The 26651-nt window shown below is 36.5% G+C and overlaps 1 protein-coding gene across 1 annotated transcript; it reads left to right on the top strand.

Moving 5' to 3' along the window:
• Positions 1-122: 122 nt before the first annotated feature.
• On the top strand, positions 123-26651 carry LOC102226360 (cholecystokinin receptor type A-like). Its single transcript, XM_023336536.1, has 5 exons — positions 123-601; positions 14151-14402; positions 20983-21244; positions 22733-22860; positions 25288-26651. The coding sequence occupies exons 1-5, from the start codon at positions 448-450 to the stop codon at positions 25824-25826; spliced, it is 1335 nt and encodes a 444-aa protein (XP_023192304.1). The 5' UTR covers positions 123-447; the 3' UTR covers positions 25827-26651.

The raw sequence follows: 26651 nt of genomic DNA, 5'->3' as shown, positions 1-26651 counted from the left end.
TACACACCCAACACACAACACACACACCTACCCCCCCCCCCAACCACACACACACACACATTCAAACACTTTATGACATTAGAAATCCACTCTGATTTGCGCTGCCCGCTTGCTCTCTCCGTGCAGGTCTGTTGGCAAAAGCGCAGCATAGCGCCGCGCTCCTTCCCATCGGTGCGCACAGATCTTTCAAATGCCACCAAACAGGATGAATCTTTAGTTGCACATTGGCATGAAAGGACTATGAGAGAAACATGTTATTTTTCCTTTCTTTTCTTTTTTTTTTTGTTGTTGTAATTACTCGTAACTTAGGTAGGTGCGCTGGAGCATGGCACTTAGTTTACCACTTCGGACTCACACAGAATACAGACAGAAGGTACTGAATGTGAACATTTTTATTTGGCAGCTTTAACATATTTCAGGCTACATTAATGCTGATAATTTTGCGGCATGGATCTTGATTTGCGGAATGAGACATTTATAGAGTGTGTCCGAGTGCTTCAGGACTTGATACAGAGCGGAGCGGTGAATGGGAGCTTGGAGACGTCAAACATCTCTTGTGGCAACGCTTCCACGCTGCTCACACCACAGCGTGTCAGGCAAGGTAAGAGGCACCAAGATAACCACATGCAATGCAATTAAAAACAATTTGTTCCACAAAAAAGTTCATAATATAAGTCCAACTTAAAAGCTGGGTTGCCGTTTATGTTAAAGAAGAGATGCGTTTGCTTTATCCCCCCAGCTTTGTTTTTAAGGAGGGGAATTGATGGGCAGTGGTTGCAGAATACGTGTAAAATCTGTTGTGTTCTAGTTGAAGAGGGATCAAGCAGAATACAGTAAAAATTATACTAATGCTCACAGGGGGGATTAATTTATTTAAAAAGCAGTCACATCTGGACTGTGCCTCATGATCCACCAATCTGTTTTAGATTTTTATCTTTCAGTTTTTCGGAATAACAATTAAATAAAATGTTTTGATTATTGTAAAGAATAATCATCGGTGTTCAGTATAAAGGGGATCTGATAGGATATAATGAGTCACAAACAGGAGAGTTGCTAGACCTGAAGCTGTAGGGGGGCAAGTTAATCCAGTCCACACCCAGATTTTAATACATAACAAAACCTTTTGCACATGATGCTTATGAATTTGCATTTCAGTGTATTTGATATCATTCACTTGCATGTGTCTAAGATAAAACATTTATTAGTTCAATAAAAACCTAATCAAAAGCAGACATTTAAAATAATTTATGACTTCTGTGTATGGACAAGTTCATGTAACATTTCTTATTGTTATAGTACATTGTTTAAGCATAACTTGCTTCACAATAAAATTTTATCTGGACAAACTGCATAAATTTATAATGTTTTGTGTTTGCCTTATGTTCTATATTTGAGCAGTTTGTTGTGTAATGATAACAGGTTTACATTGAAATTCCAGTGGGAAATTTTACTCAGACACCCAAGAATATTCCCAGAATTAAAGTCTTAGTATTAGTGTTAACTTGTTTTGGATGCGGCCCTTGATGAACTGGTGGCCTGTTCATTCAGTGACCAGTGAGTGTTTAGATAATAGATGAATGGATGTGTTGGATTCAATGAAAAGTAATCATTACACTGTGCTGATTTTGACAGTAAAATCAGCGTTTATTTTTAAGAAGTGCAGTCTAGGAGCTGAAAGGGCAACTGCTTTCTACAGGCAGAAATAAAAAATAGAACACAAGTTTTCAAAATACTTGTTATAAAAGTCAGTACTTTACATTTGTAGTTAAATCTGTCTAACGTCAGGCCTCAGTTAAATAGGGTTTTGTCATTGCTAATCTTGGCTGCAGAGAGAATAAGAGTAAAATCTGGGTTGTGCCTTCTGGTTCCTTTTGCTATTTCTGGTTTTCCATAGATTAAAAAAAAATTTCTACAATTGAGAAAGCACATCAGATACTTAAAAAAATTACAAGAGCTAATTAATGATTTGATCAACTCCTTAAACATTCGTGCAATTCTCCTTATTCCTATTTTTACTTCCTAAAAGGAGAGTGATAACACCGATTCCACATTTTAATCAAGTCTGATACTATATGTGCAAAATAGTCTCTATTGCTGCATGAGTTTTTTCAGATGGACAGGATCAAGGTCCTGTTCTTTGAAAAAGCACTTAAATTCACAATAATATATTGGGTCCATATGAATGACAGATATTCTTACTCATAAAGTCCATTGATTAATTCCTGGAGGAGGAGAGGTCAGGGGCCAAAATATGGACCATAAATCTACAGAATGCACCATTTCCATTAAAGAACAAGACCTTAAAGTTACCTTGCAATTAAAGCATTAATTAAGCTTTCACATTTCTAATTTTGTAGCATGTAATGTTTGAACAATAAACTTAAAATCTTTGATCAAATCACTGGGATGCCTTCCACTATCACCTCTGTATTGTCTTGCGGTCTGAATGAATATATACCCCTTTTCACACACAGACACTGTTGGATTGAACCTTTTTCACAGTTGTTACTACATGTACCTTTCAGTGGGAGATTTTCTGTTGAAGATGCCCTCTCACAGCATGAAAGACAAAGACGGGCTTGCAGTGACCCGAGAGGATTGAAGTGCACTAAGTACAATGTGACGGATATTGCTTTCCAGAATAAAACACATTCAGAATGGTACATACGACTTCGATATTGATAGTATAAGCTTCAGTATTATTATATGTTCGAACACAACGCTGATAATCCAGTTGTTTTAATTCGAGTACAGATAGAGGTTCTCTGGAATAATGCCACAAAACTTTCTGCTCACTCTTCTAAGCTCTGCAGCATCTTTAAAGAATGTCAGGACTGTAGAGCATATTTAAAAACACAACTAAAGTTCATGCTACTGAAAAATATGACTGTAGGAGATGATATATTGCAATTTTTAAGAATGCAGTTTGTCAAAGCAATCTTATATGACATAAATCAGCAGGAAGTGTTAAATAAATCTTACCTAATCTAGTATTTTTTATATTACATACGAAGAATATGTTATTCTCTGATGGAATGTACAGATATGAATTATCTTGACACAAAAACCATTGTTTTGTTTTATTCTCCTCTTTCTTCTAAGTAACATTTGGTGAAAATTAACAAAAAAAAAGTAATTTGGATATGTTTATTCAATTTCAAGCATTTGATTTTATAAAGATTTGCAAATACCACTCTGAGCTTTTGTCTGACAACATGTTTTGAATCCGATATCTGGCCAAGGCCTTAATGAATTCATCCAAATTTAGTGCTATGTACCAATTACTGCGCGTCTCCTGCATCCATCAGCAAAATTAAAGACATTAAGCATTCTGTGTTTATTTCACTGAGCCCCCCAAACTGATCCATCTTCTGCAAGTCAACTTAATTCACCATCTGATTAAAACAAATACCGTAGTCTGCCAATATTTAGTCAAAGTCATCATAATTAGTCATGGCACTTCTCTCAAAGATGGATCACTCATTTTCTTCTGTCTCTGTCCATCACTTCTTCTCCAATGGTCTGATTGAGTTGTGTCACAGCCAAGCCAGTAGGGCTGCTGATTGGGCATGGAAGTGTCTGCAAAGAGACCTAACTGATGCAGTCAGCTTTAAAAACAAACTAAATGTGAAAAGATGGAGCAAATAACAGCACCCACACAGAACTTGCACATACCAGACAACTTTCAATTTTCACACTGAAAGGCCTCTCCCATGTGATAACATTACACGCTTTCTTTGCAGCTGGTACTATGTAACCAGGGTGTGGTGACAACTTGTAGCATTCCCCTGGTCAGTATGTGCAAGATATATGTGGAGGATTTCTCCTTTATTCGGCAGAGCTCTGTGCTGTGATCCTGCAGGCTGTTTAAACAAAATCAGTGCTTTAAAAACACAGAAATATATCGTGCACCATCCTCAGTATGTTATTATGTACTCCACATTCTCTCTCGATCAATATGTGACTCAGATCAGATAAACATTTGAGGCTTATTCAGTATCTTTGACCGCCTGGCACCCATAAACTGTGCTTATTAAAACACTCCTCTTTTTTCTTTGCTCTGAAAACTCCACCTCTTATATTGTCACATGTGATTCTCTTCCTCCACTCCTCACACCTTTCCATGTCACTCTGCCTGTTGAGGGTTAATGTGTTAACCACATTCCTCCTCTGAAGACAAAAGCCACCAACATGTTGTTTTGTACATTGACCACTGTGACCACAGTCTCTGTGGACTGTGTGTTACAGTCTGTCAGTCAATAGAAAGTGGTTTTGTTCTTTACATCAATCAACTGTTCTGTCCTTCTAATGGCCAAGTGACAAGGCGTAGATGGCATTTACCATTCTGGATTAGCTCCCGACGGTGACATTTACCAACACCTACAGGAGCACTGCCAGGCTTTCTTGAAGTCTTGCATAGCAGATGAAAAAGAGAAATAGACTAAACTTTATACGATTATGACTGGATTATGAACCTCATTATTTATTAATTCAAAGTTTAACTGCACATATTATGAAAACCTTTTTTTTGGTGGTTGGCTTTTCAATTGAATCATTAATACCGCTGTCACATTTTTACATCGCTGAATGTCATTTATTTTGCATGAAGATACGTGACTTGGAGTTAACAGTGTTCCAGCTTTGTCTTTAAATACATCGATACTGCAGTGAACAGGGCAGGGAACAAGTTTTAAAGTCAGATAAAGTTTGTCTCTTTAAAATAGTCTCTTTTGTTGATCTTATATAATAATCTAACTATTTCTAGTTATTTGTTGGTGTACTTTGAGAAGAAATACACATAATTATCTGTAGAGTAAGCCAGCAGAATACGTTTTTACTAGTTTGGGTTTGTCTTGCTTTCTGTTTTGGTTTCTTTAAGGTAACCTCCAACCCAAATAACAACAGATGGCTTAAATACTGTATGCTGATTGTGATCTATTTTTTTACTGTGTACTGAAAATGGTACCCAAATCTTCTCAACATTAAAACAAAGACTTAATTTGGTTAACATTTTTCCTTCAGTATTGCAGCAATAACATGCAAAGAAGGGGAAAAGTTGGGAAGCAGGAGCCATACAGGACAAACATTTGCGATACTGTTACTGTTTTTGTCCACGCCTTTCTTAAAAACAAGTAATGTTGATGGATTTATCTCACGTTTACACTTTGCTTTCAATGACATGCATGCATTTCCTTAATCACACCTGGGTATATCTTGATGTTACCAGACCATCGTTGAATAAGTGGTGACAAAAGAATATAGGTTATGTTTTGGGGCAGAGAACATTTTCAGGAGTCACAAAAAAAAAAAAACAAAAGACAAAAAAAAACCCAGTTTGAATTTAGTGTCTATGCAGTGCTGTTGGTGAACGTAGGGTAAGTGAATTAATAGAAACCAAAATTCACAAAAGAAAAGAAGAAATACAATATTTATAGTAAAATGTGTATTTCAGTGGTGACTGTTTATTTTCCAACACACTAGCGAAGCTTTAACTCTACTTGTGCAGTTAAATCAAATACACAACAGGACTGGATGTTTTTTTAACATTTGCATTCATATAAAAAACAGATGCATTGCTTAAGATTTAACCAATACCCATCTGAGTCAAGAGGTGCAGGTAATGAAACCCAATAAAACATAATTACAGCAAATTAACTATGAACTGTTCATAATGCAACTTTGTTTTATTGTCAATTATTAACACCATTTTTCAGATCAAAAAAAGATTAGGCTATAAGGTAAGGAAAATATTAAAAATGGCTAAACCATTCAACCGAGTCTGTATTGTGTCTCTAATTTAATTGTGCTTCTGACTGTGAAAAGAAGCACTGCATAGTGAAAGAGCCTAAAAAAAGAACGTGAGATTATAAATATAGCCGTGTGTGAAGCCCCTGCTGTTATCAAAGTCGTCATAGTGTGACAAAAATCTGAAGAGTGACAATTCCATCAATATTATCATTGCACTTTATTTTCTAGTAGGATCATTTAAAAAGTAAAAGTGATTTTTCTTCACATAATTTAACTGGATTAATTGAAATGAGAGCATGAATAATTTTTTTCTAATTACTAGCACTTCAATTTGTCTGATGCACTTCTATTATCAGATAAAGTTATGTGTCATATTAGTATTACTTTTAATATACCTATTTACAAAGTTATATTTAGTCTCCTCAGCATATGTAATTGGAATACTTTTTTAATGGTTTAATTATATAATGGAGAACCATTTCCCATGTTTTAGAACATTCAGTTTCAATATTTTTTCACATATTTTATCTTTTTGTAATATTGACAAATCTGGCAGCCTATAAATGTCTTCCCCATTCGCTCTCCACATAAAGGATGTGACTGTCATGTTGTCTGCCACAGGTAATGATAAACAACTCAAATCTACTGTTATGGATTTATAAACCAGTCATTTTTTAACGCTTCATAATATTTTGTCTCTGTGCTTTTTCAAACATGTCAGAGCTTTTAGCTGTTTTCTGAATTTTTATTGTCCCTCAGTCATTTTTCTGCTATAAATCATGTCTTTGTTTGCAGTATTGTTTGTGTTACACACTCCATTGTGTTTGACAGAAGGAGTTCAAGTTTGTAAGAATTTTGTTTTTTTGAAAGCTGTATTCTGGCACATCTCAAAAAGAATTCTGAGAATAAAAACAATATTCCACAGAAACACACAAAACTGAAAGAAACTGAATGAAGGCTAAGTCTTGATACATTTAACAACAAAGAATAATATTTTTCAAAGTATAATGAAAAATGTTGCTGCTTATGCCTGTCATTCATGACTTCCAGTAAAATGTGATAATTGTTTGTGTTGATAATAAAGCAAATATGTCTTTTATTTATAGAAGACATATCAAATAACTATGCTGCTTTCAGTTGTTATAAAAATGATATATATGAAACATGACTTAAGAGAAATTTGACTTTATAAATTGATGCCTTGAAATTGGTCCTGTGTCTCTTTAAGAATCTCCTGCTCATTTTGACACGCCACATTCAGTACCTGACACTGTTTACAACTCTTCTTAGGAGCGTTGGACTGAGAAGTAGTTCATATAAAATTGGTTACTGTATAAAGTTCACATTCCCACGGTCTTAAGAGACAGAGCCATTTGGACCCAATGAGCTTCTTACGCTGTGGGCAGACCGACAGGGTGGCGCTGACCCCATCTGCGCATTTACAAGCTTTTTTGTGTGTGAGGGGAGAAGTGGGAGTTCTGGGAACTGACGGTCTGACGGGACCACACTCCCGCTTCCCTGCTGTTCTTCAGTGACACCTGCCATGCTCCTCCTCAGCCACGAAGTGGACTTCTTGTGTGCCCTTTGCATTACTTTAAGTTGATCACTTACTGGGTTTCTTTAAGTCCGATGGGAGTTTTTCTCTGTCTTGTCCTTCTTAGTTCAAACTTATTCCCAGTGGGATTAGATTGTGCAAGCCGCATTCTGTTTCCTTGTTAGGATTTGTGGCTAAACATTTGGCAAGCTCTGCCTTAATTCCCTGCAGTGTTACGTTTGTCTACGGTGGCCGACAGGTGCAAATGCGCAGCAAAAGAGAAAACATGCAAACAAAAAAGAAGACACCCCCGAATGAAATGCAGCAAATAAAAAGAGAGACGCAAACACCCCCGAATGAAATGCAGCAAATAAAAAGAGAGACGCAAACACCCCCGAATGAAATGCAGCAAATAAAAAGAGAGACGCAAACACCCCCGAATGAAATGCAGCAAATAAAAAGAGAGACGCAAACACCCCCGAATGAAATGCAGCAAACAAAAAGTGTTGAAAACGGAAGTGCTCCAGACCACTAGGGGGAGTCAAAGAAAATAGTATTCATTTCTATGGGACCAGATGCAAGATTCTTCTTCTTCTTCTTCTTGGTATTTATTGGCGGTTGGCAACAAACTTACAGTAGCATTACCGCCACTTACCAGTATGGAGTGTGGTTCGAGATGGTCTATAAACTTTCACTTTCTACCTTTTCCCTCCATTAACTCCTGATTAAACATACCCCCACACATACACACCTGCTTATATTATCCAACTTGCTTATAACTTTATATACCCCTCTTTGATATTCTTTACACATTCACACCCAACTTGCTCTACTCATATCCTATGAAATAGCTTTGTTTTTTTAAGATACCGAATAATTATTTGAATATGTCTACTCCCGAAATCTCTCCTCAAAAATTCTATTAAATTAAACCTTTCTTTAATACCTACACACTCTCTCAGCATGCATCTTCTCTCTTCTTCATACTTACAACACTCTAAAATAACATGCTCTATTGTTTCAGACTTCTCACAATAATCACACTTTCCAGATGCAAGATTCAGAGAGATACCTTTACTTTCTTTCAAATTTCTTTCTCTGAATCTTGCATCTGGTCCCATAGAAATGAATACTATTTTCTTTGACTCCCCCTAGTGGTCTGGAGCACTTCCGTTTTCAACACTTTTTGTTTGCTGCATTTCATTCGGGGGTGTTTGCGTCTCTCTTTTTATTTGCTGCATTTCATTCGGGGGTGTTTGCGTCTCTCTTTTTATTTGCTGCATTTCATTCGGGGGTGTTTGCGTCTCTCTTTTTGTTTGCTGCATTTCATTCGGGGGTGTCTTCTTTTTTGTTCGCATGTTTTCTCTTTTGCTGCGCATTTGCACCTGTCGGCCACCGTATTTGTCAGTGAGGTCTACTAAACCAGAACACCTGAAGTTTTCAGAAGTATTTGCACTCAAAAGTACTTCCACAGTTGTTTACTTTATTGACCAGATGCCTGCATTACAGTTCATGCTCTATCCAACAATCTGATTATACAGTATGGTAAATATCTTTACATAATCCACTCCGGATCAAAATCGTAATGCCTTTACTACAATTATCTTTCTGGTGTCATTATAAGTAACAAGTTTATTTTTTATGGTGTTTGATGGGGATGGGATCCATTCCAGTGCTGTCTTTAAAAAACTAAATAATTCAGCGATACAGATGTGCAAAACTAAACTGGATCTGTTTACTTTTTCTCAATGGTCCACTGAGATTGCGTCTTTGTCAATTGGTGCTATGTAAATAAACTGAACTGGACTGAATTATATTAGCCAGTGGGATAGGTAAACAATAATGGCTTCACTCTACACCAATGATCACAGGAAAAGCTTTGAGGAATTCTGGCCTGAAGGAATGGATAAATATGCTGAGGGAGTTATCATGGAGCACACAGGAACAGCTAATTGGCTTTGATTAATCAGAAGCCAGTATAACATATTTCATTAGGCTAGAGGAAGAGTGACACTACAGAAACAGACTACCGCGCTCCCTTTCTTTTGCCAATCATGTGTCTGTATATTTTCATTATACACTCACAGATGTAGGCGCACTCTCCAGCGGAGACACACAAAAACCAAATTAAACATCTTAAGTTGCTACCATTGCTGCTTCCATGGAGTAACCCTGATGTTGTCTCAGCAGCACAGCCACCATATTAGAGCTTCATATTTGCAGGGGAGGTTGTGTGACAGATGGCGAAGCCACATGTCGGTAGATGTGTGTGCATGTGGGGAGGGAGAGAGAGAGCAAGAGATGAAAGAGACAGCAAAAGACTGACTTGCTGACTTTTTTCTGACCGGTCTGTGGCTAAATCCTTTGCTAAGCCTGCAAGTGATACAAAAACAGTTCCGGGTTGGATTTTTGTGATTAATTCACTGAAACTATGTACTACATACTTGAGTTAAATGTTGTGATCCATTCATCTGTTTAAAATCTCTTTTTTTTTCATAACTGAACATTGTTACGATTTTACTCTATATGATAAGCAGGCAGATAATAAGTGGAGTTTGGATTATGCTTCCCAGCCATCTGTGCACAAAGCAGGTATGTACTGTATATCTCAGGTGATTACTGTGAACCAAAATACAAAATATGGAATACGGTTCAGTAGAAGCTTAGCTATGCTGGCACAGTTTTTGCTGTAAGTTGTATTTTTAAGGCTTAGGGTCAAAATATCAGTGACATACTACTATTAACTGCTTCGTACTTTAATCTAATATAAAGCATTGATTAATGATGACCAATTAGACTAAACCTCACAGGAAAAGCTTTGAGGAATTTTGCTTATTTAAATTAAAAAGAAAGAAATGCCAACGATGTTACTCCTTTAGATTTGGCTCTAATGAAGTCATTTATTTATAAAGTGTGTATTTATACACACTTTATAATATAGTCAATATATCAATATATCTCAGTATATACCTCAATTTTATAAGATTATTCACACTCTAGGACCGTGATTAATCATGATTAATCATTACGTTTAACTTTTCATTTGAAGATTCTCAATTTTGAAACCTTGTTTCAGAAAGGTGTAAAAGTCGTCTTGTTTCAAATATTACTTTAGAAATGTTAACCATGTTAACTCAAATGTCTCATTAGGTGTCATTTATGTGATCAAAAATGTGAACAGCATAGCGAGCAGACCTGTTCTTATGTCTGTCTAAATTTAACAAACCAGTATATTTAAGTACAGCTATAGAAATCAAACTATATTCCTGCACTTTAAATGAACATAACAAAGTACTTTTGTGACGTATCTGCTGTCATATTTTACCTACAGTACCTTCAACCAGTCACTTTAATAGACTAACTTGTTGACATTTCTAGCTGTCAGAGCTTTTCTGTACAATGGGGCCTGCTAGAGAAAAAGGTTTTCAAAAGGCACTGTCCAAGCAGGTGTAGCTAAGCACCCTGGAGTATTGTCTGTGGATAATCCTTCAACATCAGACTCTGACTCCGATCCCATGACTAGATGAACCGTCTTTTTCTTTGGTGGCTCTGGCACCATTTCATGTATGGAGGTGTTGGTTCTATGTCTGTCATCTCACTCAGCTTTTTCCACACCTCTAGTGTTTCTTCCCAGGGTCGGTATCTGAGGTTCATAAATCTTGAATCTAAAGCGGTTGCTACCTTTAACCAGTCCAAAGTTCTCTTTCCATTTGTTGAGATCCTTTGTAAATTCAGTCCTGAAGCTGTGTTAGCTGCTTCAACATCTGACACCTGTTATGAAGATGGCAGAGTGCAGATAGCACAGAAGAGCAAGACACAAACTTTTCTCCACCTAGGGGTTCTATGATGTACCTACATTGCAGACACACAAAACACACCATAGTTAAACTCCTGAATACAGTTAATAATAAACTTGCAACTGATACTACTTTATGACCATAGACCTTGAATTTCTCCATACTGCAGAACAAATGTATACTCATTTCAATTTAGATTAAACATTACAAAAATGGAAAAGAAAAAAGAAACTTGCTTTACTTTGCAAAAGTAAGACAAGACTAGATGAGATGCATTTTTTAAAAACAAAACCCTGCCCCTCCATTTCCATCATGAGTTCAATCAGACCTTTTCTGTCATAATATTTGATGAAGTCCTGGATTGGCACTGTGGTAACAGAGCCATTAGTGTAAATGCCAAGCAGTGGTGGAGAGCTAACATGTCTTTGTGCATCGCCACAAGTAGCTGCCATCACAGGGGAGTAGGTGTTATCATCGCTGACCAGCTGCTGCCTGTCAGTGAGAAAGGATTGCAACCAGCGAATAAAATATGGATTAATCCCCAACCAATGTCTTTTACAGAACAAAGTCCGCCAGTCTTGTATTAAATGCAGATGAAAAGTCCTTTACGATATACAAACCGTATGGTTTAAAAAGTGAATGAGGGTGGAAATTGTGCTTTTCGTTTTCTGCAAATAGAAGTTTATTGAAAACTTAGCCTGCATTGAAAGATACTGCATATTTTTATGCAAATAACCTCACCGGACTATACCCATTGAAGATCACTGCACCCTTGGAGAGAGCTTTTGGATCAAACATCAGGTGTTTTTGGTTGCATGAGTACCCTTCATAGAAACGGTAACAAATTGAATGTGATGATAGCAATATATTTTGGTTTGGAATTTGAGAAGGCTGCATATTTTAGCAAATGTAATTAACCTGGTTTCATTGTGGAAATGTTGAAATTGTAGTCCAGTGTGTGTTTGCACATGCTGCTACCTGTGCATCTGGGAAGATTGCAGCTTATGTGTGTGGTGTCCTGCTGCTGTGGTGCACACTGGGACCTCTAATCCCCCTGGATACAGACACGGTGGGTAACCTTTAAAAAGCATGTTGTGGCCAAGCAAGCTTCGAACTGAAGGCAAAAGCAAATAATGTAGACTTTAGAGGATATGATACAATGATACTGCATCAGGCTTCAGATTGAATTTTTGTATTTTACATTATTTGTATTCAAGGGAGAAGCGACTTTAGTGGCCGTCTTTGAAAACACCAAATAAACTAAATATTTGTCCAAAACTGCATTAGGTAAAAGTAAAATAAATAAATAAATAAATAAATAAATAAATAAATAAATAAATAAATAAATAAATAAATAAACAAACAAAAGTCTAGAAAAGCAAATGGATTTTTAACACTTTAACTAAAGGGTCTTGTGAATTAATTAAAACCATGAAATAATCACTTTCCTATTTATCAAAGTGAGTACAGCCACAATACCTATTCTTTTAGATGTGAAGAAAAGATCAATAAATTAAATGCAATGCCACAAATGTAGAGTTAATAATGATTAAACTCTATACTCTAAAAGCTAAGGAAAGTATAATGAAACAACCTAAGGAAACAACCTGACTGCATCAAGCCTTCAGCTCGATTTATCAGAACAGCAGCACAATGGAGAAGTAGCGTCCGGGAGATACATAAACATGAAGTTATAAAGTGGATAAAGGCACAAACAAGACAGAAACAACAAAACCAAAGAAACAAAAAACCCAATTAACGATATCAGCAATGAGACACAAAACTCAACAAATTCAAATGGACAAACTTTTCTATATATAAGGGTTTGTTCATTTGTATTGGCGATCTGATGATGCTAATTTATCAGTACAAAAGTACTTTCTGGGAATAACAACCTTTTCACACGTATTAAACATATTTTTTATTTGTCCTGCGACAAACTGGTGACCTGTCCAGGGTGAACCCTGCCTCTCGCCCAAAACGTTAGCTGGAGATAGGCACCAGCAACCCTCCTGACCCCACTAGGGACAAGGGGGTTAGAAAATGGATGGATGGATTTTTATTTGTCCAAATTCTGTATTATTATTATTTTTTATTGATCTGATGTAATACTCTGATCCTAAATGTTTTGATTAGTTGTAAGTGGAAAATTAACAGAAATACAAACTTGAAAACAAATGTCTGTGATAATAAGCTTCATAATGTGTTTCTCTTAGTAAATTAAGTTACTAATATTCTAATTCAAAAGACCATATATATACAAAGTGGAGAGAGATGATCAGAACAATACTTAATGACCCTATGGTGTAAAAATTACAGAGAGAAATCATAGTCATAAGAGCCAGTCATATAATTTGCCTTTTTATTTATGAAGTGTTGAGCCTAATCTTGAAGATAGACGCAGTGTCTGCCGCTAAGTCCAAAACTTGGAGCCGCTCACCCAGAGTGGAGCCTGAATGTTGAAAGGTCGATGCTTCATTCTACTTTTTAAAAATTTGTGAAACCACAAATAAACCCCAAGCCTGGGAGCAAAGTGCTTGCTTGGGTAAAAGTGAAACTACAACATCTTCAAGATGTGATTAAGCACAGGGCTTAATGTTGCAAGAAGGATTTTATATTTAATTATTGAGAAACCAATAAAAGAAAACTATTACTGGGGAAATACGATCTCCTCTGTTATAGTCCCCGCTAGATTTCATGATCCAGAATTTTTCAAAAGCATCAGTGAGTTGTGTTTTAATGATACATTCAATGATACATTCACTGCTGCTATGGTCATAATATGCTAGTTTATAAATATAGGTGAATATAATTTCTGATTAGGAGTAATATTGCAGCCACCACTGCAATCAAAAGCTCTCCTTTACAAAGACTTAGCAGGATAATTAATATGGTCTGTTCATTAACACCCACTCAAGGAAACAGAAACAATAAGCTGTGGAGTTGCACACACGCAACTCTTGACACCAGGTTGTTCGATAAAACAAATTGAATTTCAACATGTAAAACATAAGATATGTCATTTTCATTCAGATCTGCACTCTTTAATATCCCGTGTTCTTCTTATGCAGAGGAGGACCACACACTCCGGATCCTGCTCTACTCGCTCATCTTCTTCTTAAGTGTTTCTGGGAACCTGCTGATCATCGTGGTGCTCACGTTCAATAAGAACATGCGCACTATCACCAACACCTTCCTGCTGTCACTCGCCATGAGCGACCTGATGATGGCCATATTCTGCATGCCTTTCAACTTGATCCCCAGCATTCTCAAGGACTTTGTCTTTGGAGCTCCGATGTGCAAGATAGTGACCTACCTTATGGGTGAGTAGCAAGGAGCTTGAGGGTAAAGGGGAAGTTCAACTGGACCATTGGCATCAAGGAGAGTACGGACAGGAGTCCAAATTATGTTAAGTTGTTCTCTTAAAACAATTCAAACTCACACACCCTCATTCTTTCTCCAAAATTACACACAGGTGAATATTTTTTACTAATTAGGTCACTTTTGAAGGCTATTGGTTGCATTTTATTTATGGAGATCAGAGTAATGGGTGCTCAGATATTTCTTTGTAAAACAAACTTTGAAAAATGTGTCTTATCATTCACTATACAGTTACATTCCTGTACTGAGGTATACATGTGGTAAGGCCTGGATTAATTCTTTATTTTTCAATAGCAAAGCTATATGTCCTTTACTTGTCATGAGCAAAATCTTCACCTTGTAACCTTCCATTCATATCTGAATCATTTTTACTTGAATGTGCTTTGAAAAGTCATTTATATCAGATCTCACTGAATTTTAAACACTGCCTGCCTGTGGCACAATACCTTGGGATGAGCACTTGCAGATGGAAGGTCATTTGCCTCCTAACAGAGGTTAAAAGTGACTTGACCATAAGCTATTTTTATCAAGATTATGCATGAGTCACCATGTTTGGAATAATGCTCAAAGAAAAATGTTCAAACTCCAAATAGCTGCAATATTTTCAATGTGATTCTTCTTTTCCAGCAGTAAAGAGAGGAGACTGGAAGATAAGTCACAAATTCACTCTTAAGTTATCAGTGTACTCCTTGTATCTACAAATAAATTCCTCTTAGTTCAATGAGAGTAAGATTAAGTACTTCTACTCTTACTTGGTTTAAACATTATAATGGCAAGAACTTTTTTGGTGAGCCAGTCCTAAGTGGGTATTCAATGAAATCTAATTGATCACTGGTTCTTTTTGGTGTCAAAATACAATAAAAAAGTTAACATTACATTTATTAAGCATGTGAAATATCTAAAGCTAAACGATATAACTACTGTTGTTCAAAATGTGAATTTGCTTCCTTTATAACTACCTTTTTATCCCTTGAATACATTTTGTTTCAAACTTGATGAAGCTTAATAACATGTGTTCCAGATCAGCTTTATGTAGTCCTATGTAGTCCCAAGTAATGGCAACTGAGCGTTTTTATTTCTTGAAGATTTCTTGGTACGAGGTGAACTGTCCTCACGACCTTACTTGTCTTCACACAAGTGAAGTCCAATTGCCTTTTGCTTAAGCACTTTTGATTGTCACATTTTGGATGACTGAGAATCTACACTAGAGTAATGCATTGTTACTACCTAAATACTTTAAACTTTTCCCTGTAAATAGAATAAATCTGAATCTGTGGACTTTCACATTACTTTGTAAATAGAAAACTTAAAAAATGTCTCCCAAAACCTTACTGACCACTGCTAGGAGAGCAATCTGTTACTGGGGCAGAAGCCGTGCCAGGTTTGAGTGTCATGATTATGACTATGATGTAGTTTGTAGCTCTGACCAACGTCAACCACTCAATATGTATGCTCTGTTCCAGCAGTCCCAATGTGTTGGCATTAAATCTGTCATAGAAATGTTGCAGCTGGTAATGAAACATTGTTGCAGCAGTAGAAGTATGTTTATTAATCACAATAACTTTACTTGCCACAGTTACGCATTTAAACTTCACCTGGCTATAAAATGGACAAAGACCAACATCAATAATCCCACCCACTCCACTTCCTGACCACAATTTCTTTATAGTAATGTAGAAAATAAGACACTGTCTTCCATCTTGACAATCCAAACATGTAGCTATAAAGTTAACGGTGAAAAGAACTGCAGATGCTTTTACAGGGAACTGAAAACTGGTTTGGGTTTACCAAGTGGCCAAGGTAGACTAATTTTTAAAGTTTTATTTTTATCCTAAATTTGGACAGAACCCACTGCCTACTAGAGAAGTAAAATTTTATAAAACAAATTTGAGATTAACTAAAAACAAAGAACGGCCTACCTAAAATATCTTTAAAAAATGTCCATTGATATCCAGAATTAGAAAGGTAGAAATTCCCATTGAAAGTGTCATGTTTTTTCATGTGGTAGTTGACATGTAGAGCTGTTTCAAGGTCTTGGAATATGAGAAAGACATCTTTTCTCGAAACAAAACGTGTAATTTTTTACTTTGAAAATCTGCTTTAGAGTTAATTGAAACCACTTTGGAATAAGGAAAAGAAAACTTCCCCTGTCTAATTTAGTAACAGTCCTTTTTTATACAAGATAATTACTTTTTCAAAACTATAAGGAATCCGATACAATACTGCCATTAGCAGCGACTGACTTGCTTCTAGCAGAAAATGAATAGAGAACAAAACCATCTTCAGACATTGTAGCCCATCATTGTCTTGCTACAATAAAACTCCAGATAGATGCAGCTCCTGTAATCAGGAAGGTAACACGTTTCCTGACCTGACGTCAATCAAATTACAAAAGGGGTCGATCACTATTGAGTGGCTGCACATCCACTGACTATTTTCATCACCTTTTCCAATTGTGGGAGGTTCATTGATATATATTTTCTGTAGTTTTCATTTGGAGTTCCTAAGTGGTAATTTTCCAGTAGTCAAAGTGTGTAATGAGATTTTTTTTTTTTTTTTACTGCTACAGTATTCTTATTGTCATCAAGAAGTATCTAATTATATTCCCATATAGACTGGATGGGCAAACATTTGAGCTGGTCAGATTCTTTAATTTTATTGGAAAGCCCAAAATGTAAAAGGCTATTAGGATGGTCACTTTGCATGAAGAATTTATTTGACATTTGAGTAATGTGCTGGAGTTGCAAATGAGCAATGAGTGATCTCACTGTCTATGCATCTGAGGAGGAGACTGCTGGGTATGAGGGGCCGTTTAGGACAAAATTTACGTTTTGTCTCTCACACACTACCAAAAACTCTTGCATACTCCAAAAAAGTAGCCACGCACACTCCAAAAAATTACGTTTTGTCTCTCACACACTACCAAAAACTCTCGCATACTCCAAAAAAATAGCCTCGCACACTCCAAAAAATTACGTTTTGTCCCTCACACACTACCAAAAACTCACGCATACTCCAAAAAAATAGCCTCGCATACTCAAAAAAATTACGTTTTGTCTCTCACACACTACCAAAAACTCTCGCATACTCCAAAAAAATTACATTTTGTCTCTCACACACTACCAAAAACTCACGCATACTCAAAAAAATAGCCACGCACACTCAAAAATTACTCACGCACATTCAAAAAATACTCAAATTGCGTATACACACACTACTAAAATGTCACACACACACACACAAACGTTAACTTTCTCGCTCACATACACTACTATCAGCTCGCTCACATACACTGTACTAACAGCTCGCACATTCACAAACGTTAACTTTCTCGCTCACATACACTACTACCAGCTCGCACACATACACACAAACGTTAACTTTCTCGCTCACATACACTGCTAACAGCTCGCACACACACAGACGTTTATCTCTCACATACACAAGACTAAAATTGAACACACACACAGTACTAAGACTCGTTTTATGTATGTGTGAGAGCGACACTCTTTATGAATGTGTGAGAGCCAGACTCTTTTTGAATGTGTGAGAGTTGTCACGGAAGAGGCGGGGCATAATTTTTGGATCAAACTGCGCATGCGTAGATCCTAAACTATAAGTTTCGATTGTTGACTCACTGTATGTTCTATTACTTAGTATATTTGTGCTTTTAAATATATATAGAACGTTTAACTTTCTTGTAGATTAAATGTGCTATAGAAATAAATGAATCTGATTGATTGATTAAAAATAGCAAAATTGCTGTAGTACAATCTGTCCACTGGGTGCCAGATTGTAGCACTGCGGGCAGTCGTTGAATCGTTTAATGCGCCTGTCAAAGTGCTGGTTGCCTCCGGAGAAGATAGAATGGTGTTTAAAATGGCAGCTGCCTGACCAATTCTCTCTCGTTTCGAATTAGAGTTAGCCATGTTCGGTATAGCAAACTCTTTCTTCTTCGGCACTAGTTGGCGCCGGTTAATAATTCCTGTAATACTGGCACCCAGTGGACAGATTGTACTACAGCAATTTTGCTCTTTTTAATCAATCAATCAGATTCATTTATTTCTATAGCACATTTAATCTACAAGAAAGTTAAACGTTCTATATATATTTAAAAGCACAAACATACTAAGTAATAGAACATACAGTGAGTCAACAATCGAAACTTATAGTTTAGGATCTACGCATGCGCAGTTTGATCCAAAAATTATGCCCCGCCTCTTCCGTGACAACTCTCACACATTCATAAAACGTCTCGCTCTCACACATACATAAAACGAGTCTTAGTACTGTGTGTGTGTTCAATTTTAGTCTTGTGTATGTGAGAGATAAACGTCTGTGTGTGTGCGAGCTGTTAGCAGTGTATGTGTGCGAGAAAGTTAACGTTTGTGAATGTGCGAGCTGTTAGCAGTGTATGTGAGCGAGAAAGTTAACGTTTGTGAATGTGCGCGAGCTGGTAGTAGTGTATGTGAGCGAGCTGATAGTAGTGTATGTGAGCGAGAAAGTTAACGTTTGTGTGTGTGTGTGTGACATTTTAGTAGTGTGTGTATACGCAATTTGAGTATTTTTTGAATGTGCGTGAGTAATTTTTGAGTGTGCGTGGCTATTTTTTTGAGTATGCGTGAGTTTTTGGTAGTGTGTGAGAGACAAAATGTAATTTTTTTGAGTATGCGAGAGTTTTTGGTAGTGTGTGAGAGACAAAACGTAATTTTTTTGAGTATGCGAGGCTATTTTTTTGGAGTATGCGTGAGTTTTTGGTAGTGTGTGAGGGACAAAACGTAATTTTTTGGAGTGTGCGAGGCTATTTTTTTGGAGTATGCAAGAGTTTTTGGTAGTGTGTGAGAGACAAAACGTAATTTTTTGGAGTGTGCGTGGCTACTTTTTTGGAGTATGCGAGAGTTTTTGGTAGTGTGTGAGAGACAAAACGTAATTTTTTGGAGTGTGCGTGGCTACTTTTTTGGAGTATGCGAGAGTTTTTGGTAGTGTGTGAGAGACAAAACGTAAATTTTGTCCTAAACGGCCCCTCATAGCTGGGAACTAAGTTACCTATGCATGAAGATGATTCTTAGTGTGAGTACAATTGATGCTGTTCTACTCTGATTACAGAGAATATTTTTATGAAGAGAAACATGGTGCCCATAAAAAGTAAAACAAGTAAAACATCCCCCTTTGTTTTACCCTTTTTATTAATCTTACAAATCAATCATGGTTAACAAAATTGGGCTTTTTTGACCAAAAAAAAGTCAAAGTAAAAATTAATTTCTACAAAAATGACAAATAAAAAAATGTAACATAAAATAAGTGGTTGCATAAATATTCACCGCCTTAAAGTCAGTATTTAGTAGATGCACCTTTGACTAAAAACGCAGCATGGAGTATGTGTTGATACGTCTCAAATGGAAATAAATGTTCTTTGAAGCTGTTACAGATTATCCTGCAGGATATCCCTGTATTTGTTGCATTCATTTTGCTCTTTGCAAGCCTTTTCAGAACTCCACAGCATAATGCTGCCACCACCACGCTTCACAGTTGGGATGGCGTGTTTTGGTGATGTGCAATGTTTGGTATCTTCCAAACATGACATCTTATCAAATAGCCAAAATGTTCCATTTTGATCTCATCAGTCCAAAGAATTTGATAGAAATATTCTTCAACAATGATTTTCTTGTTGCCATTGTCAAATAAAACTTTCACTGGTGAAGAACCAGGACAAGACTTATTGTATGCAGAGTCTCGCCCGTCTCAGCTGCTGCAGCTTATAACTCCGCCAGTGTATTCATAGGTGATTTCTCTCTCTAGTTTCCTTCTTGCACGGTCACTCAGTTTCCAAAGACGGCCTGGTCTCATGGCGTCTGAAAGCTAACAGTTTCATTTTATGAGTGTCAAAGTAAACAAGGCCAAATACAAATGCACAGCTAATTTTTTCAGATTTTTATAATTAGAAAGTATTAAACTGTGTGATAATTTGTATTAGTCTGCCAGAAATCCCCATTAAAAGACATTAAGAGTCGGTTTGTCATAAATACTTTTGCAAAACACAACAAAATAAGTAGAAAGGAAAAGAAAGGCAAAACAAAATGAAGGTTTGCTTTTGTTGTAAACCATCATTTGGAGATTTAAACAACAAGAAGCACCTCTGAGTCTTCTTTCTACCCACCATCTTCTCATCCTCTACGTATAAAGCTTATATTGTCACAGAGGACATGGATAAGGGAGGTAAAGAGTAATTTCCTGTCTTGTCCTTTTAGGGGGTAGATGAACGATCATATCGCTGGCAAAGAGTCACATGATTTCCTTCACCATGACATTGCCCAATTTATTTACCTCAACACTGTGTTCTTCTCCACATGTTGGCTGCACAAGCCTGGTTGTAGTTTCAGATATTATTTTAACATTAATCATATTTTCTTCCCTATTCTGAGTCGCAGTAATTTTATTCTATTAAAATGAGAAGATATCTGTTAATGTGGTAAGATGAATATTTTCTCAGCCCTTCAGATGACCTGCTTTGTTCTCCTGCAGGCACATCAGTGAGCATCTCCACATTTAACCTAGTTGCCATAGCCCTTGAGCGCTACAGTGCCATCTGCAAGCCTCTGAAGTCACGGGCGTGGCAGACCCAGTCCCATGCCTACCGTGTGATTGCTGTTACATGGGTGCTGGCCTTCGTCATCATGATCCCCTACCCGATCATCAGTCACCTCAGGCCATTTAAGCGTCCTGACAACACCACAGCACACCAATGTCGCCACAAGTGGCCTGTTGCAACGGCAGAGCAGACATGGTGAGTGTTTCGTTCTAAATTGTTTTAATTTGGTAGGTTCTTGTAGAGATGATAGCCAACTGGGAAAATCTGCAACTTTGTGAAGATTCAACTTGTTTAGCAACTTTTATATTTACATGACACGATTCTGTTAACAACACATGTGCAAAAACATGTTGGTGATAATAGAACTTCAGTCCAGATGTCAGTTAGCTCTGGGTTGATTATTTATGAATGTGAATAATCAATTAAAATCCAAGGCTTGTAAAAAAAAGTGAAACAAAATTAATTTATTGGCTTTCAATCTAATTATGGTAAAACAATACCAATTATTTCAGAAAGAAATAAACCATATGAGCAGTAAAATTAAAATGTACCTGATTATGTTCCTATTCATAAGTTCACCCCTGGTTACTTTTATAGTAATTTAAACTGGAAATACTTTTTTCTAGATGTCTTTATGATCTATTCCAACTGACCATCTCCAGTAATTTGTTTTGAGATAAAGCAAAAGGGACCACAATAAGTGCTTCTAACTCTATTTACAGTGCTACACGTTTTGTTGATCTTTTATTGAACCCATTTTAAATTGTTCAGAGACAAATCAATAAGAATGGAGGACATAAGTAAACAACGTCAAAATTAGAGAGTAATTACAGCACACTTGCATGCAGGTGCATGCAGATGGAGGTTTTGGCGTTCTGCTGTGTTTATAATACTGCTGGAGTAATGAGATATAATTAGAAATTATGCATGCCTTGGATCACTTCGCTAAAACCAACTAACTCTGAATTATCCAGAACTTTGCGTCCTATTGTAGCCCTTGTGAGACAAAACAACGGCAGATAAGTTTATGAAAGTCTTAATTGTTCAAATTAATTTTAAACTTTTACTGAATCAGTAGTGGCAGAAATTCATGGGGTTACAAAAAAAAAAGTATGCTCTTCGTTTCAGCTATGAAAGTCTGACATCTTTTTGTTGCCAGTTTCTGGAGATAAGTTAACCTTGAGAAAACTCACAATCTTGAGAAAACCATCAGAGAAAAAATATATGCAGGAGACATCTGCTTTTGGCTTTATTAGACTAGGGATAAATGAGTAAAAATAAAAAAGATTTATATTATTTTCTCTGTTTACAGATTATCCACTTTGTAAATCACTTAGAAGTACCAGATATGAGTTTCATAGTTACCCGATTTATTTATGTGATTCCAAGGATTCTTGTTGAGACCAATGACAAAAAATATCACAATCAATAATATTACTTAAATAATATTGTCTTTTTTGGCTCTGGAACTGTAGGAGCTATGTACAAGGCTTTACCAGTGTGAGCAAGTGGGAACTCACTTGAAAGCAATGTTGGTATGTCAGTCTAAAGAGCAACTGCAAGACAGCTAGTTTTTGTTACAGGCTGAAGAGTTTTAATTTATTTCTGATGGAAATGAACACACACATCTGTCTTTATTCACTCTTAGTTGTTTGTCAACTTTTCCAAATGTGTCCCTTGTAGGTATGTTCTTCTTCTGCTTGTGCTGTTCGCAATTCCAGGAGTGGTGATGATTGTTGCCTACGGACTGATCTCCAGGAAGCTTTATCAAGGCATCCGATCCGAGACCGCCCTCAACAAAGAATCTACAGGTAATACCATTTACTATTTACCACACTGATTTCATTGATGCCTTCTTTTCGGCACAGTGACTGCAGACAATTCTAGGTGAGAATTTGTGCCTGTTTTTCAAATGTGCTGAACATACAAGTAAAAACAGCACCTGCAATCTGGTCACAGGTTTGGTAAATCACATTGGGGGTGGTAAGTCATTACATTTTTAAATCCTCCTGCCAGAATTTTAGGTTTTCTGATAATCAGAATATGTTGAGGATATTCATGATGGCAGTTATTTATTTATTCTCTCCTCATTTGCTGACGTAATCCTGCTTCTGTGTTATTTGTAGATCGAATTTGCACATACTATCAAGCCTGCATTTGCTTTTGAAAGCACAAACCTTTGGATAATGAAAAAATGAAATAAATAAACCAAATTATTATTTTTTTAGTTAAGATAATTAGAACTACTGTTGCAAGTATAGTTCTCCTAAAGTTAAAACTTGTTGTGGCAATCAGTTATTGAATTATTTTTATTCACAAAGGTTTCAAATTATAGATTTGACACTGCAAGCTTTTTACACTGTGCACAGTCCAGCGGGGTTGCACTGACCTTGGGTGTGTTATTCTGAGGTTTTTCTGTGTGGTTTCAAGAATTGACATTCTGACAGGACACTTTCAAGCTGTCCGCGCTCCAACTGAGCATTGTGCTAAGACCGCAGGAGTGTTAATATTATATTTGAATGAATGTGTTGTGTTAAGCTAATACAGTCTTCAAACAGGTTTGTCCGATTGTAAAATGGTGCTTTGTAAGTTAAATATGTAATTTGTTGTTTTAATAGAGTTTAGTTTCTGTATATATATATTTTTTTTATAATTTATGACTTTTTAAACATAAAACCATGTTTTTTAAGTATATAATTCTATCTTATTTCAGATTAGTTGACCCAAAATATATTTTGGCAATAGAATAATTTTGTGTATTTCACCTGCACTATTACCCACTGACCCCTTTTGGGAGATATAGTGCAATGTTTCATTCGTTTCCATTGCTTATATTAGTAATTATGAATCCTTTTTAATAATGTCAAAAACAGTTCATCTTTGTGCTAAATATAGTTCTAACTTTTCACAAACAAACAAGTATTTCTGGTAATGATAGCCAGAGGGGAGAGTTCTGGGTAGTGCTGGGCTATGGAGTTCAATTTCCTGTAAAACTGTGGCTTTGGACATTGGACTATTTGTATTCTGTTTTCTTCTATAAAACATATTACAGACAAATAGGAAGGAAACGGGAACAGTACAATGTAGTAATTGGAAAAACATTAATCTACGTTCCAGTCGAACCATCTTTTGTTAGTAAATTGTAACCTTGTGGCACTCCAAATGTTATTGTTGGGCTTTTCTCTTTGTTGAAGAAAAATTATTACTAAATATTACTGATGAATTTCAAAATCCTCTTATGAGTGATTACTGCATTTCAGCAGGAAATGCAAGTTTCTTTTTGTTCCATTAGGCTGAGCAGTTGGTTTTCAAAGAACCATGACTCATTCATAATAAACCATACAAATAGGTGCATGTGTCACCACAGGGATCAATCAGCCAGCTAGAGGGAAAAGGGACAATTATAATTACCAGTTCAAGGCATTCTTAACCCAGTGGAAGAAAACATCTGTTTTACAATGAAACAAAAACAGGCATTGCTTAATTTTGAAAACATTTTTTTAAGTAAATTATATTTTGCTGCTGCACTATTAAGGACAGTTTGGTCCTTAGGGTCAAACCACAAAATTATATAATCTTATATACTGTATATAATCTTGTGATCTCAAAATACATTATGTCTCAAATGCTTTATTCTAATTTAACCAAAGTCTTTATCTGCCTTTTTGTATACAAAATAAGTAATATTAGATGTTGATATTGAGCCTTTTTTCCTCTATATTTGTCATAAGATTATTTGTATTACGCATGTTATGTTTAATTTTCTCAAGTGCACAAATACTTTCTGCGGAATATGATCAACATTAAGTTTGTAGTCTGAATTAGACATTTCCTTCAGAGATTTAAGGTACTATGCACTTCGGTCAAGCTTAAAATAAACTTATAGGTAATTTGAATAAATACAACTAAATTTGACATAAATTGATGAATATTAAAAACCATTCTTCCTCTCTATCTTGTAATAGTTAAAAACATTTCCTGTAAAAACTATGTAGCTTATATTTTTGTATATTTCTCAGGATTTACACCTTTTATAACCCCCCTAGGTCTTAGCCCGGTGCTCAAGAGGAGTGTTGAGGAGTGTAGTAAAAGGCTCTTCCTCGTAGAGCAAAACCATTATGTTTAATAAAAGTAAAATTTCTTCTGCTTCTTAGTCTATCAAATTCAAAACACGGCAGTTTACTACATTTAACAATCATACAAATACCTAAACTTTTTACACTGCTGTCCTTCTGCAGATGTGAAGAATGGACTTACTTCCTGTGGGTCTAATAATCCTGACGATGAGGATGGTTGCTATGTTTGTGTGCGCCCAAGCTCAATGGAGATGAACCCCATGTCTGCATCAACCCAATCCATGAAGATACACAGACCGCGCAGCAACACATCGGGAGCCAATCTGGAGGCCAAGAAGCGAGTCATACGTATGCTAGTGGTCATCGTTGTTTTGTTCTTTCTCTGCTGGATGCCTCTCTACTGTGTTAACACCTGGCGGGCTTTTGATAACGTCACCGCCGAACGTGCCCTCTCTGGGACGCCCATTGCATTCATCCATTTGCTGAGCTACACCTCTGCTTGTGTCAACCCAATTATCTACTGCTTCATGAACATGCGCTTCCGCAAGGCCCTGCTCGGCACTTTCTCTTGCTGCTTTGCGCCTTGCTGTCAACATTGCCGCCGCTGTAGGCCACGTGACAACGAGGAGGACGGTTTGGCAGCCGGGGCGTCCATGTCCAGGTTCAGTTACACCATAGTTAGTACCATGGGAACCTGCTGAAGACGGTTTCTACAGCAACACAATACCCACATCCTTTGTTTTTAGACCAGTGCTATGCTCATAGGTGCAATGATAGAACATATGAAATGAAACGCAATCATGCAGTGTGAATACCTTTATAGAGCTATAAAAAAAAGCACAAAAATGCAGTACATAGTTATTTCTTGTCAGAGTGGCTGAAGGCAAATTCTTGGCTTAAATCTTTACAGTGGAGGATGTGGGTTTATATAGCTGTGGTTTAAACTCAAGAAAAGGAGTAACAAACTATAATTTATATAGCAGAGGAAGGCTGTATTAGTTACATGTCATTATGTAGCTACAGAAGGAGGTCAACCTTCTTAAAAACTGTGTTTTATATTCTGCTGTCAGAGTAAAATTGAATGTGTTAATGATGGTATTTTAATTGCCTTGTGGCGTAAGTGCCTGCTCATGAAAAACAATGCTGCTTTCGTTTTGTGTCGATCTGCCTCATTTATTACTGGCATCATAGTAGCAGGCAAATGGAAAGTTTAAGGGTTTAGATGTGGAGTTGAACTGAAAAAAAAAATACTTCAAGTTATAAAATGTGCTTATTAGAACTGATGAAGTAGGTTGAATGTTCAAAAACATGCAGAGCAATGTTGGCCACTTGGAAATATTACATAAACTTTATGTTGTACAGTTCTTCTGTGAAAATATGTTAGGAATAGAAACTTTTTATCTCTTTTATTATTTTGTTGTTGCTATGATGTAAGAAAAACTATATAACCCAATCTGTGCCACATATTCTGTTTCTATAGAATGTGTCTTGTGTAGAAACATTAGTATTTCAATGAACATATTAAA

The sequence above is a fragment of the Xiphophorus maculatus genome, chromosome 7 (assembly GCF_002775205.1).
Source record: "Xiphophorus maculatus strain JP 163 A chromosome 7, X_maculatus-5.0-male, whole genome shotgun sequence".
In the NCBI taxonomy this organism is placed as follows: Eukaryota; Metazoa; Chordata; class Actinopteri; order Cyprinodontiformes; family Poeciliidae; genus Xiphophorus; species Xiphophorus maculatus.
This window is presented reverse-complemented; position numbering and strand designations above follow the sequence as displayed.

What these genes read in the sequence shown, in the direction of transcription:
- LOC102226360 (XM_023336536.1), top strand. Translation starts at nt 448, where the DNA reads ATGGATCTTGATTTGCGGAATGAGACATTTATAGAGTGTGTCCGAGTG. An exon ending in GATAGTGACCTACCTTATGG is followed by an intron (nt 14,403 to 20,982) that starts GTGAGTAGCAAG and finishes GTTCTCCTGCAG; the next exon opens with GCACATCAGTGAGCATCTCC. An exon ending in GCAACGGCAGAGCAGACATG is followed by an intron (nt 21,245 to 22,732) that starts GTGAGTGTTTCG and finishes TGTCCCTTGTAG; the next exon opens with GTATGTTCTTCTTCTGCTTG.